Genomic DNA, 14,596 nt, shown 5'->3' with positions numbered 1-14,596 from the left:
TTCCTGTGGAACATGGCTGCAATGAGCTATTGGGACTTCATACCTTTACGTTAGCTTTAGCTGAAGCAAGCCACAAAGAATGTGCTTTAAACTGTGCTTTGAGTGAGGGCAGCCTTACTCATTTATTTGCATTTGGCTCTTAAAGTAGTATGATATACTTTACATGTATTAGCAGCAAAGAATCCTGTGGCACCTTATGGACTAACAGACGTTTTGGAGCATGAGCTTTCGTGGGTGAATATCCACTTCGTCGGATGCATGTATGGATTCTTTGCTGCTTTTACAGATCCAGACTAACATGGCTACCCCTGTGATACTTTACGTGTATTGTTATACGTTACAATAAAGCAAACCACAGAGGTGTTTCACTTTAATATAGATAAGCAGAATCCTCTGCTGCTTGGAGTGGTCTGCCACACTGATAACATTTTCAGTGTGGTAAAATGGTTATTTGTCTCTGATAGACCTCACTGAAAAAATATGTCAGGTGAATATATACTATGTGTATTGTACAAAATTATGTCTATCATACAGCAGTCTCCTTACACAATAGATTATTTTTAATACTAATTTTAAATAACCCCGTTGAAAGAATTATATTTTGCAGCAATAAGGCACTTCATTGCAGAGTGTATCGGTATTTAGAAATCTTCAGTCAGGGCCCAATCCTGACATAATGGGCCTGATCCTCATTCAGGCAACTCTCTCTTTCGAGTCAATGAGAGTCTTACCTGAATAAGGGCTGCATGGGCAGCTCCACTGTGAGACCATCACATTACTTCTAGTAAAATGTGAAAGCCCCTGCACCAGTAACACTGTGTATCTTATCTGATGCCCTTAAAAAAAAATTGTATTTAGTTAGCTGTGTGCGGCCTTACAGTCCAGTCTCCCTGAACAGAGGGCCCTCTCTAAAGCCCATTGAAGTCTCTCCATTCAGTCTCATTGGATTCAAATCGGGTTTGGATCAGGCTGGCCCGTGACACGTATTCCTCTAATCACCATTAAGGGTTTCTGTAGTTGAATAGGTTTTTGTTTTTCCTTTTGATAATACTTCCTTGCAATGTGATACCTGACCTCACCTTTCCAAATATTTTAAGTTCCACAATTGGGAAATAATATGTACAAGTCGTGCAGAATAAATCAAACATATTTTATAGTGTGAGTGACAAAAACCTCTAGAAAAGGTAAAAATAAAAAAATACCCTTTTCTATGACCAGCTCGATGTGATGAAACTGTATTTGTATACCTGCTTTGTAGCACCTATAGCTGCCATATTAAAATGCGAGTATTTAAAATTACATCCATCATCCCTGCTACTCTGACCTTGTCTAGACCCTCTGTACATTTCTTCTCTGGCTTCTCCTCACCTTCTGCACAGGTTTAATCTCCCTGTTCTACTTTCCAAGATCTTTTACAGTCTGGCTTCCACTCACTGCTCTGTTCTTGTCTCCTTTTGCTCCCCCCTCACTCTGATCAAGGTGTTCTACTAACTGCTTTTCTCCTGCTCTCTCAGACATTCATCCACACAGCTCTTATTCCTGGAACCCCCTTTCCTGGACTTGGCCCATCATCTGTCCGAGTCCCTTCTTAAAAAGCAATACTTCCAAAATGTCTTTGAACCATAATCCTCTCTGCAGAGAAGTATTAATAATCCCATGGCTGAACGTCATAACCACAAAACAAGTTAAAAAAGATAAATCCAAATGAAACTCATGGAACTAACACACCGCATCATGTATTTCACCATTCTTACACACTGCTTAATGTTTCTACTGTCTCTTCCCTTGTTTGTACAGTGAGTTGTCTATGTAGATTTTACACACTTTAGGATAAGCATTTAGGGCCTGATTCACTATTGCTCTGTTTCTGGTTTAGTCAGTTACATCAATGCGATGTAAGTATGATGTGTATGTACAATGGTACTGTTCTGATTTTGCATTGGTGTAATTGACTTCTAAAGGGGTATAGAATGCCTTTCAGGAATCAGGCCTTTCATACATGTCTATGGGGCAGAGTTACAGTCAATTAATATTTATTAATGTTCATGTATTTTGTATGTTAGAAGACTTTCTAAGCCTACTCTCACCACTATCACACCAATGGAAAAAAAAATCGGACTTGAGCTCCTACCTCACGTAAAATCTTCTGAAAATCTCATGCTTAAAAAACCATTAAGGCTGAGATTGTCAAAGGGGCCAAAGAGTTAGACACCCAAATCCCACTGAATTTCAATTTTTTGGTTTCCTTAGAAAATCTTGGCCTAAAATAGCAAATGTGGTTATTACTAGAAAAAGAAATACATCCAGAGTGTGTGTATGTTTGTTATAGCAATTACTGATTCAGGGTCTGTGTCTCTTTGTTACAGAGAGAATAACTCAAGTGAAAACAGACATCTACGTTACCAGTTTTGGTCCAGTGTCAGACACAGAAATGGTAGGTTATAGCATATGAATCCTAAATCAGTATTATTTCTGTTGTTAAAATAACTGTAAAAATGATTATTTATTTTGAGACACATTATTAACGACTGGTTCTTTATGTCAGGAATACACGATTGATGTTTTTTTCCGACAAAGCTGGAAAGATGAAAGACTTCGATTCAAAGGACCGATGCAACGCCTTCCTCTTAACAATCTGCTTGCCAGCAAGATCTGGACCCCAGACACTTTCTTCCATAATGGTAAAAAATCTATAGCTCACAATATGACAACACCAAACAAACTTCTACGCCTTGAAGATGATGGCACCCTACTCTATACCATGAGGTAAAGACTTTTCTGATTTCTTTTTATTCTGACTCCCTAGTAGCTTTACAATTACTTGTTTGGCATGTCAAATTTTTCTCACAATAGAATAAATAAAGTAGACTTTTTGCACATTTTTATGAGACTATCAAGAGAAAATGGAAAGCATAATCACTGCCTACAACTACTAATTAATTTGCAGCCTCTGAACAATGCTAATGCTGAAATATTTTCTTTGGTGAAATAGAATGCATATTCTCTGTGGAGTAGATGATTCAGTCCTACTGTTTTATGTAGGTCTGTACTCTCCTATTATTTTTGATTTCAACTGCTCTGCTGATGTGACGTGAGAGAGCTGTCTTTACGACCAGAAAGATAAATCTGTCTCTGGTATAGTACATCTTGAACTCTTAAAGATCTGTTTGTTTCTAGTTCTAATTTAGCTAAAGGACAAGCCATCACTGGAATAAAGCCTTGCAGGCAGCAAATAGGCATTACAAAGCTATTTAACAAGTGCACTGTTAAGACAAAGCTGGTACATTTTTTAGCCTTTGAGAATCAGATGTGTGTCTGAACTTTTCAAGGCCCTGCTTCTTATCTGATCTGATGATATTATGAAGCCTCATCAATTCTTAACCTAGATATTATATCAATGATGTTAAAGCATGACCTGCTTTTTTTCACATTCTCCTAGAACAACTTCTACATTACTGGAGCCTGCTTTGTTCATGATCAGTAATTCATCTGCCATAATTAAGACTGCTTTGTATCTGTAACAGGGCTTTCATTGAGAGTGTAGTCATATGGACAGCACTTAAAAAGAGATTTAAAAAAATAGAGAAGAAAGTGTTTATCCTAAGCTTATCACATGAGTATCTGCCAAATTTAAGCAACACCCTAAATCCCTGCTTCATAACTCATCTTTGAAAAGAATGGAAAGATCTAGAAATGTCTAGGACTTTAAAAAGAAAAAGAAAAAATACTTTGTACTGAAAAAAAAAGGTATTTTAAACAAAACAGCACAACTAAATAACCAATCCCATAGAGATACTGTGGTTTGGTAACTCCCTTGACTTTCGCTATTCCTCATTGCTGTTCTTTTTCACATGGATTGTCATTGTAGTGATCTCAATGAGACATCCTGAAACAAACTAGAGAGACATTAAAAACAACAAACAGTGTGTGTATGTGTGTTTACAATAGTTGCAAAAGAAATCCAAGTTTCCAAACTGTATTAAAGGGGTAGGCCATAATTCTGGTCTCACTGACACTGGGATTACCCTGGTGGAACTCCACTGACTGCCGTGCACTTGCTCCCAATAGACACTGGTGTATATAAAGTCAGAGTCAAGCCTACAGTCTACATGGAGCCAAGCCAGGTACCTTCTGTTGCGTGGCAGAAAATCACAAGTTTACAGCTAGCATGTGGTGCTTGAGAGAGCATTTGTTTTACAACATTTAGGACACTGAGTTAACTGTTTCTGACTGCTTCAGTTCAGACAGCAAGTTAAGGCTATCCAGATTGCCAGTCACATGGTTTTCTTCCAGGCTACAGAAAAGCCCACAAAGTCCATGTAGCTCAGCAATGTAAAATAATTTGTCATGTTATGGGGGAAGAGGGAAGGAAGGAGCAGAAATAACTTTACCATATATATCATAATAGGGAATGAAATCCATCTCTTTTTAAACAACCTACTTTCAACTTGATGACAATTTTAAAATGTCAAATAAAACAGTCGTATCATCCTATTGTATGTGGTATCCTACTGAATCCTAGGCCAGGAGAGTGTCTGTGTAATACATAATCAGATCAAGATGTCTCTAAGGCGCTGTGCTACATTAAGAGCATCAGCTCTTTCATAATTTGCCATTTCTGAGGTAGATTTCAATGGTAGAAATCATATGTAGTAGCTAATCCCTAAAGAAATGACTAATAGCTATAAAATGTCAAATTTCAAAAGTATGACAAGGAGAAAGCACAATGTGTGTCAATAGGTAAAGTTACGCTCAACCCAGAGCTCTTAACTCATTGTGGGCATTGGCAGAGAACTCTGCCTGCAGGTGGAGTAGAGAAATTTCCATTTTTAAACAACAAAGTGTCTGAACTTCTCATGGGAAATTTGCCCAGAACTTACTGACAAAATGCTAAAGATGCACCTGTTTCCATGATATCATGGAAAGGGCCACCTGCTTCAGTACAGGAGGGGAAAAAAAACTCCACTGACTGCACACTCCTAGGTGTCACTTACTTCCCCACACTGGAACACATATGAGGTATTGTCAAACCATTAAAACCCACATTCGATGGGGATCACATGCTGAAAGAGATCTTTCCTGACCCCCCTCTTCTGGCCTTCAAACAAACCCTCCAGTGTCACCAAGCTCATTATCAAAAGCAAGCTCCCTACAGACCAAGACACACCAACTCAAAGCGGCACCAGATCCTGCCAGAACAACAGATGCAGAATCTGCAGACATATCTCCACTGCTACAATGATCAATGCCCCCATAACACACCTTTCAAGATTCATGGGTCATAAACATCATAAACATGCCTGTCACAACATATGGTGTACCTCATCTAGTGCACTAAATACCCCAATAACAACTATGTTGGCGAAACAAGACAATTACTTCACTCTCGAATGAACTCACACAGAAAAATGATAAATGACAAAAACACCCTATCAAATGTGGGTGAACACTTTTCACAAAGTGATCACTCTATATCTGACAGCTGAGTCCTCATCCTCAAAGGACACCTGCAGAATAACTACAAAAGGTAACCCTGGGAACTTAAATTCATAACTCTGCTAGACACCAAAAACTATGGACTCAACAGGGACACTGATTTTATGGTTCATTATAACAGTTTGTAACACACCATACTGCCTGCTACTCCTAATTATCTACTTCAGCCACCTTATGCGTAACAATCTAATCCTCAGTTGCTCACTTCCTTTAAAGTGACCGCCTATGTGTTACCCCATGTCATACGCTTAACATCCTATCCCTAGCTCAGACACTCTGATTTCCTTCCCCAGACCTGAAGAAGAGCTCTCTGTAGCTCAAAAGCTTGGACCTTCCACCAGCAGAAGTTGGTCCAATAAAACATATTACCTCACCTACCTTGTCTCTATGGCTAGGTCTACACAACAACTAGACACCTGTGGCTGGCCTGTGCCAGCTGACTTGGCCTTGTGGGGTTCAAACTGCAGAATTGTTTCATTGCTATGTAGACTTCGGGACTTGAGCTGGAGCCTGGGCTCTGGGACCCTCCCACATAACAGGGTCCCAGAGCTGGGTTCCAACCTGAGCTAAGACATCTGTACAGCAATGAAAGAAGCTCTGCAGCCCAAGCCCCCAAAGCCAGTGTCAGCTGGCATGGGCCAGCCGCAGGTTTTTCTTTGCTGTGTAGACATAGTTACAGTCAGTTAAAACAAACTGAAGACAAATTGCACCCCAGTGTAACTCCATCACCATTACATCAGGGCTAGATTTAGCCCATAAAGTTCAGAATCAAAGTGCAAGCTGGGAAGCTTCTTACTGGCATAACCACATGAAAGACCTGGAGTCCATTCTAAAGGAATCAGCAAAAAGAAACCTGAAGCCAGATGCATCCCTCTGCTTCTATAGTCGGGGGAGCATGAATCTGTGGATCCAGGCTAAGGACTGAGTTTTTGCTCTGTGGCTTCTCTTCAGGGTCCTGGGTCTGGGAATCCAGAAGGAAGGAATGCAGGGCTGAAGTGATGGCTACATCCCCCCAGAAAGCCTCAGGTGGGAAAGTAAAATAGAGTTAGGGTGGTGGAGGGGAAGGACACAGCTCCTTTCCCTACTCTGGCTTTGCTAAGCATTGTCCCTTGCCTCCATCTGGCCTGGTGAGGACTCCCCTTCCTGTTTTATAGTCTGCTGTAACCATTGCAGAACCTTTTGTGAATACCAGCACAAGATAAATGGTGAGTCAGCATAGGTTTCCTCCTAGACACTGTAAAGCCCTCTCCCCACCACTCTCACGGTCTAGGGGTGTCACAGTGGCCAATCAGTGGCCTATCAGCAGTGTGGAGACGCAGGCCCTCAGCATGAGGATAAGCCTTGCTTCTTGTGGCCTCCACCAGATCTTCTTGGTGGTCTGTGAATTTTTGGACCAACCCCCTGCCAACGTGGGGGGCTTTTCCCATCCATCTCTGAGGAAGAATTAGGAGGAAGTGTATGGAGTTTCTCAGCCTGCATGCAACAATAATCTGTATATGGGGAGGATCGGGACCAGTGCCGTGGCTGGAGATACCTGAATTACTTTCATAGCCTTCTGCTTGGGCTATCTGAATGATTACCCAAGAGGAGGAGGAGGAGGAAGAGAGCAATGTGAGCAGTGCCCTGCAATCTCTTTTGAATTCCAAATGTATAGTATTTAATCAGGTTAGCAAGAGACTATGGAAAAGTCTTACTGGCTAGGATTTTCACAGAATAGTTATTTGAAAGATGGAACAAAGCAAGTGATAAAGACCTACCTGTTGAGAAAAAGAGACCCACACATGTTATGGACTAGCTTGTAAAAAAAACAAAACACCCTAATCAGAACACAACAAGGAATATTGTAAATGTGAGCAAAAGAGGTAAACAGTGAAAGTGTGAGAACTTTAGAATGTGAATCAAAATACAAGGAGTAAAAACTCCACTAGATTATAACCTGAAGTTGTGCCGCTGTACAAACAGATATGACGCTTTATTTTAATAGCCTATACACAGTAAAAGGATCACATGCAAAATAGTACTCACCGAGTCACTTCTATTTAAATGAAAAGCAGTTTTATGATAATTTTGGTTTCAAACTTCCTGCTTTAGAATATTTGAAGAAATATATTTTCATTATGATGGAAATACATTGTTTGAATTTTGCATTTTATATTGTCTAGGACAGAAATAAAGGAACTATTTTAAGTCTTTTTGCCTGTGAAGTATTAAAAATATGCTTCTATGCATGCATGTTATCAAAGTCCCTCTACATCACAATAAAACCAAAATATACCATATAGGCTGATTTCACAGAACAATTACTTTACAGCAGTGTTCTATGAGGTAAAAACCAGAAAGTTAATTTTCATTTGGTTAGTCTTATTTGCTTATTTTGCTAATAAGGTTTATACTGTACAATCCCAGGTCATGTAATTAATTTGCCAATTCTATTCCTACCCCTAGAGGGGAGTGTTTTCTTTATCTGCATTTCTGACGTGTCTGTTTTTAATATGAGCAATGGACTTACATATGCTAACAGAGGAATCTCTTCTTCTGTTGGTTTACATAGTGATTTCATAACTTTGTGAAGGCAGGAAAAAAGTTCATTTTTTTTACTGTTAATTTTAAAAAATCTAGTATCAGAGGGGTAGCCATGTTAGTCTGGATCTGTACAAGCAGTAAAGAATCCTGTGGCACCTTATAGACTAACAGATGTTTTGGAGCATGAGCTTTCGTGGGTGAATACCCACTTCGTCAGATGCATGTAGTGGAAATTTCCAGGGGCATATACATATGCAAGCAAGCTAGAGATAATGAGGTTAGTTCAATCAGGGAGGATGAGGCCCTGTTCTAGCAGTTGAGGTGTGAAAACCAAGGGAGGAGAAACTGGTTCTGTAGTTGGCAAGCCATTCACAGTCTTTGTTTAATCCTGAGCTGATGGTGTCAAATTTGCAGATGAACTATAGTGTAAGCAAAGCACCTTAAGGATGAGCTATACATGCAGCAAACAACCAGGACAGCTTCATAAGAGAAATGCCTAGCTTCAGTTAACATCCCTGAAATTATAACCCATCAGCTCAGGGAATTAATAATAGAACAGGTGAATCGCTGCCAACTACAAACCAGTTTCTCCCCCTTGGTTTCACACCTTCAAACTGCAGAAACGCGCTATCCCCCGATGAACTAACCTAAATTATCTCTAGCTTGCACTTATGCATATATAATAGTATTACCTGCCCCTGGAATATTCCACTTACATCATAGCTGACACAGTGGTATTCACCCACGAAAAAGCTCATGCTCAAAATTATCTGTATAGTATATAAGGATCCACAGGATTCTTTCGACATGCTTTTAAAAAATCTAGTACATCTCATTATACCAGAAATAAAAGCACAAGGCAGTTATGTGAAAATACATTTGTGAAGCTCACCTATTACATAAAGCTTTTGAAAAATGAGGACAGCAGATAAGAAATATTTGTTCCTGCTAAAGAGAATCAAAACAACTAAGTGAACTGGTTATTTTATATTTATTTTTATTTTTTGCAATTGGAATGGAGTATAAAGGAAGAGGAGCACTGGTAAACTTTCAGTGTTAAATGTCTATAATGAAATTGTGGGAGCATTAGTCTACATTTTTAGCCAAAATGTGTGCAAAAGTAATGTGTGTACCAGAACTGTGTTTTAACCACAATTTAATTTCTGACCAGCTGTTGTTAGGAAATTATAATCATTTCAAAAACTGCATATCTATCCTTGTACAAATATGAAAATATGCAAATATCGGTATTGTTCATGGAGGTCACATAAAATTCAGTAATATGGAACATATATAACTTAAATATCCACTTGATGGCAGCATAACAACATTTGTTGTTACCATTTACAAAATGGATACAGTTATCAATGCTCAAAACATTATATGTAACATTAAGATCAAATATATTGGTTGCAAATATAATGCTCAGGTACATTTTAGTTTATAATCTACCCTTTCATGGAATATATTAATGCAAAGTAAGCATTTGTGTATTGTATAGATGTTAGATATTACAATTAATTAATGGGGACTTATGGGGTTCTTTTTAAGAATCCTCCAGTAAAGGTCAACTTTCTCTTTTGGAAAAAAAAAAGTGCTCTTTCAGTCAAAAATCTTGGTTGTTTTTCTTTACATGTTCATCACAACAGGACCCAGGCCAGATATTGTCAATTCACAGCTGTGGATTTCATTATATGGACCTGACTGTGGGAGTAATTAGCAGACCTGTACGTTAGAAAGACAGGGCCAGTGTTCAGCCAATAACTGGCTAGATTGAATCCCTTTTGTTCAATCAGTATAGCTTGTTCTCATTTCAGTACAAGAGACTATATTTACATATTTGTTTATATTTATAAGAATGCCTGGCCAGTGCTTTGAAAGCTGTACAGATATTAAAAGAAATAAATAAGTAAACAAAACAAAACCAAAAAAAAAAAAATTCAGTAAATCTGAAAATAATTTAATCACATGGATTTCTTCTCTCCCTCTCACCCCCATTGCTTCCCTTTCATTCGCTCTCAAGGTTCAGTCAACTGCTTCCTCACTGCAGGACAAAACTGATTTTCCCAGGGACCCAATCCTGCAGAGTGCTGAAAAACTCCTGAGATTCTAAGTATCAGAGGGGTAGCCTTGTTAGTCTGGATCTGTAAAAGCAGCAAAGAGTCCTGTGGCATGCATCCGATGAAGTGCGCATTCACCCACCAAAGTTCATGCTCCAATATGTCTGTTAGTCTATAAGGTGCCACAGGACTCTTTGTCGCTTTTTGAGATTCTAAGCACTCTCTGTTATAGCACTCTCTCTAAGATCTGAACCTTAGAGTTCAGAAAATGAGAGACTAGCACGTGAATCCTCTAAGCTTAATTACCAGCTTAGATCTGATATGCTGCCACCAATCAAAACTCTGAGTGTTTGATAAACTCTGGTCTCCCCAAAACCTTCCCTGGGGACCCCCAAGACCCAGATCCCCTGGATCTTAATACAGGGAAAGTAAACTCTTTCCCTCACTAGTGCCACTCCTAGGCTTCCCCTCCCTGGGTTCCCCTAGAAGATCCTGTGCTTCAAACTCCATGAAACACACCCAGCAGGGTTTTTCCTCCCCCTTCCTTCTTCCCCTGAGGCAGTACAGATTCACGCTCCGTAAATCTAACACAAAGAGATCCCCCTCCCTTCGTTCCTCAGCCTTAACCAGAGAAAAAAAATCAATCAGGTTTTAAAAAGAAATCTTTTAATAAAAGAAAGGAAAAAGTAAAGAATTATCTCTGTAACTTCAAGATGTAAATATACAGGGCCCTATAGCTTACAGACACCAGAAAGAAACTTCCCCCCCAGCACCAATACAAATCAAAATATTCCCAGCAACTACACATATAAAAGTTAACCAGCCAGATCCACAATTGCAAATAGAGTAAAACAATCAAAAAGCCTAAACCGCCTGTTTTTACTTACGATTTGAACAGAAACTTAGCCTGTAGTGATGTCTGGTCTCTCTCAGACCCCACCCCCGAGAGAAGAACACACACAACGGACAAAGAACACACACAAAAACTTCCCTCCACCCAGGTTTAAAAGTCTCTTGTCTCCTGATTGGTCTTCTGGTCAGCTGTTCCAGTTCCCTGCTTGTAACCCTTTACAGGTAGAAGAGACATTAACCCTTAACAATGTGTTTATGACACTCTCAGCTCCCACTGATCCAAATCAGGGTCTGGCAGACCAAGGGGGAACCAGAGTCAAGAGCCCTTTGTCATCAGAGTCCTCCTTTTTAAACTAGGGAGCTATCAGCTCTCTCTCTTCTCATGTGGTACCATCTCAGTTCTAGAACAAAGTTGTGAACCAGGATCCATTAGTCAAAAACAAACAGCTTGGCTTACACTTGGAAGGAAAATCAGAGCAAAGTGTGGTATATAAAGTTTTTACTACAAGACATATCACCTAATAAACAGGAAATTGCATTCTGTACTAGCTGCAATTTCCAAGTGTTTTTTAGATGTAGCTCAAAATAGAGTACAATCTATCCTCTAGATAGTAAAAGCATGGAAGGCTGTGTGGAGATCTGCATCGTAAATAAAGGGTCTTTCACAGCAACCTTCTCGCTGAAGAAAGTGATTTAAAAAAAAAAGCATTTCCTGGATATTCAGGAGAGACACCAATATCCTCAGGTTACCAGTCAGGTAGAAAATAGCAAGCACAGACCTTCATGAAAGGCGGTTGATATAATCTATTATTCTATCTGGTTGTTTCCCCCATCCTGTAAGTCTTATCTGGATTCAGTGTCTATCAGTTAGCTGTCATCCATCAAATCATAGAATTGTAGGATGGAAGGGACCTTGAGAGGTCTTCTAGTCAAGTCCCCTGCACTCAAGGCAGGACTAAATGTTATCTAGACCTGGGGTCGGCAACCTCTGGTACGCGGCTCAGGGTAAGCACCCTGGCGGGCCGGGCCAGTTTGTTTACCTGCTGCATCAGCAGGTTCGGTCAATTGTGTTGCCCACTGGCCGCGGTTCACCGTCTCAGGCCAATGGGGGCTGCGGGAAGTGGTGCGGGTGAGGGTTGGGCAGCTTGGGACACCAGACAGTGTACATGTGATAAGGCATCGGCATTGCCATGGTGACTCCCTGCTCTGTGCTGTATGCGGAACTGGAAAGGTTGGATGGATAAGAACCACCGGGTTACCCTTGTGTACTTTTCCTTGTTCCGTTGCATCCGTTGAAGAGGGACATGGTCGGTCACGAGGACAAATCTGCACCCCAGCCAGCGGCATATTATCGCCTAGGCCAACAAGGCCTAGGCTTAGGGTGGCAAATTTGCGGGGGCAGCAAATTGAACACCCACGGAGAAGCTCCCCTCCCCGCCCCCCACTCTAGCTCGCTTCGGCCTCCTCCGCGAGCGCACCGCCGTGTCTTGTTTCTCTCCCCTCCCTCCCAGTGCTTGCACTGTAAAAACAGCTGTTTCGCAGGGCAGGGAGGGAGGGGGGAGGGGAGGGAACACGGGAAACTGCGGGAAGAGGCGGGGCCGGGGCGGGGATTTGGGGAAGGGATCCAGTTGGGGCGGGGATTTTGGGGAAGGGGTTGGAATTGGGGCGGGGAAAGGGTGGAGTCGGGGTGGGGTTAGGGGCGGGCAAGGTGGGAATTATTTCAGGGCCTACGGGCGGCAAAATCATTAATCCGCCACTGACCCTAGCAGGTAGTAACGCAACGTTTTCATGGCCCATTTTATGTCAAGGCACTCTCTCTCTTATCACTGCATATTTTTGTGCTTACCCTGGCAAGACGCATGCCAGAGGTTGCCGACCCCTGATCTAGACCATCCCTGACAGGTGTTTGCCTAACCTATTCCTAAAAATCTCCAGTGACAGAGATTCCACAACCTCCCTAGTCTATTTATTCCAATGTTTAACCACCCTGACCGTTAGGAGGTTTTTCCCTAATGTCAAACCTAAATCATCCTTGCTGCAATTTAAGCCCATTGCTTCTTGTCCTATCCTCAGAGGTTAAAGAGAAGAATTTACCTCCCTCCTCCTTGTAAGAACCTTTTATGTACCTGAAAACTGTTATCATGTTCCACATCAGTTTTCTCTTCTTGAGATTAAACAAACCCTGTCTTTTCCATCGTTTCTCATACATCATGTTTTCTAGACCTTTAATCATTTTTGTTGCTCTTCTTTGGACTTTCTCCAATTTGTCTACATCTTTCCTGAAATGTGGGGCCGAGAACTGGACACAATACTCCAGATGAGGCCTAATCAGTGCAGAGTAGAGCAGAATAATTACTTCTCATGTCTTGCTTACAACACTCCCACGGGTGTTCTCAAACTTGGGGTTGTGACCCCTCAGGGGGCCATGAGGTTATTACATGGGGGAGCTTGTGGTCCACTATGACCCCCAGATCCCTTTCTGCAGTACTCCTTCCTAGGCAGTCATTTCCCATTTTGTATGTGTGCAACAAGATCTTTTTCCTGACTCGTTGTAGCTAAATTAGCCCCCATCATATTGTATGTATAGTTGGGGTTATTTTTTCCAATGTGCATTACTTTACATTTATCCACATTAAATTTCATTTGCCATTGTATTGCCCAATCACTTAGTTTTGTGAGATCTTTTTGAAGTTCTTCACAATCTGCTTTGGTCTTAACTATCTTGAGTAACTTTGCCACCTCACTGTTTACCCCTTTCTCCAGATCATTTATGAACCCCACTCGATATGCCCTTCCAGCTTGACTATGAATCACTGATAACTACTCTCTGGGAATGGTTTTCCAACCAGTTTTGCACCCAGCTAGTAGCACCATCTAGGTTGCATTTCCCTAGTTTGTTTATGAGAAAGTCATGCGAGACAGTATCAAAAGCCTTAGTAAAGTCAAGATATATCACACATACTGCGTCCCCCCACCCACAAGGCTTTTTATCCTGTCAAAGAAAATACAAAAGTTAAGCTGACTGGTCTGTAATTCCTCAGGTTGTCCTTATTTCCCTTTTTATAGATTGGCACTATATTTGCCCTTTTCCAGTCTTCTGGAATTTGTCCCGTCTTCCATGACTTTTCCAAGATAATTGCTAATGGCTCAGATATCTCGTCAGTCAGCATCTTGAGTATTCTAGGATGTATTTCATCAGGCCCTGGTGACTTGAAAACATCTAACTTCTCTAAGTAATTTTTAATTTATTCTTTTCCTATTTTTGCCTCTGATTCATTCTCACTGGCATTTATTAAGTTAGATGTCCAATTGCTACTAAATATTTTGGTGAAAACTGAAACTGTACCCAATCCATTAGACACTGGGCAAGCCATACTGGACAGGTCAGGTGAGATGGCGACAAAAAGGAGAGATGTCATGTGGCTAATAAAGACACCACAACCGAATTTCCCATATACAAATTGAAGAGATGGGATGACAGAAGAAAAACCCCTGGGAAACAGCCCTCAGGTAGATGAGCAGCTGCCCAATACTACCTTCTGCAATCCGAAAGAAAGAAATAGAACCATTGTGGGTGTCATAAAGCATAAGTCCCAATTCTGAACCTTAGCATCCAAAATGGGTGCCTGCATGAAACCTCCAAGCTTAATTACCAGCTTAGATCT

General features: G+C 40.8%; 1 protein-coding gene across 3 annotated transcripts in view; it reads left to right on the top strand.

Annotated features, from left to right (window-relative positions):
• The window catches only part of GABRA5 (gamma-aminobutyric acid type A receptor subunit alpha5), a 93,800-nt gene that overhangs the window by 13,020 nt on the left and 66,184 nt on the right, over positions 1-14,596 (top strand). For all 3 annotated transcript variants that reach the window (XM_032762452.1, XM_032762428.1, XM_032762436.1), the window contains exons 4-5: positions 2,367-2,434; positions 2,546-2,766. In XM_032762452.1, the coding sequence (XP_032618343.1) occupies positions 2,367-2,434; positions 2,546-2,766 (289 nt within the window). The remainder of the gene's footprint in view (positions 1-2,366; positions 2,435-2,545; positions 2,767-14,596) is intronic.

This window comes from Chelonoidis abingdonii, chromosome 1, assembly GCF_003597395.2.
Source record: "Chelonoidis abingdonii isolate Lonesome George chromosome 1, CheloAbing_2.0, whole genome shotgun sequence".
In the NCBI taxonomy this organism is placed as follows: Eukaryota; Metazoa; Chordata; order Testudines; family Testudinidae; genus Chelonoidis; species Chelonoidis abingdonii.
Note: the sequence above shows the minus strand (reverse complement) of the source record. Positions and strands in the feature narration are given on the sequence as shown.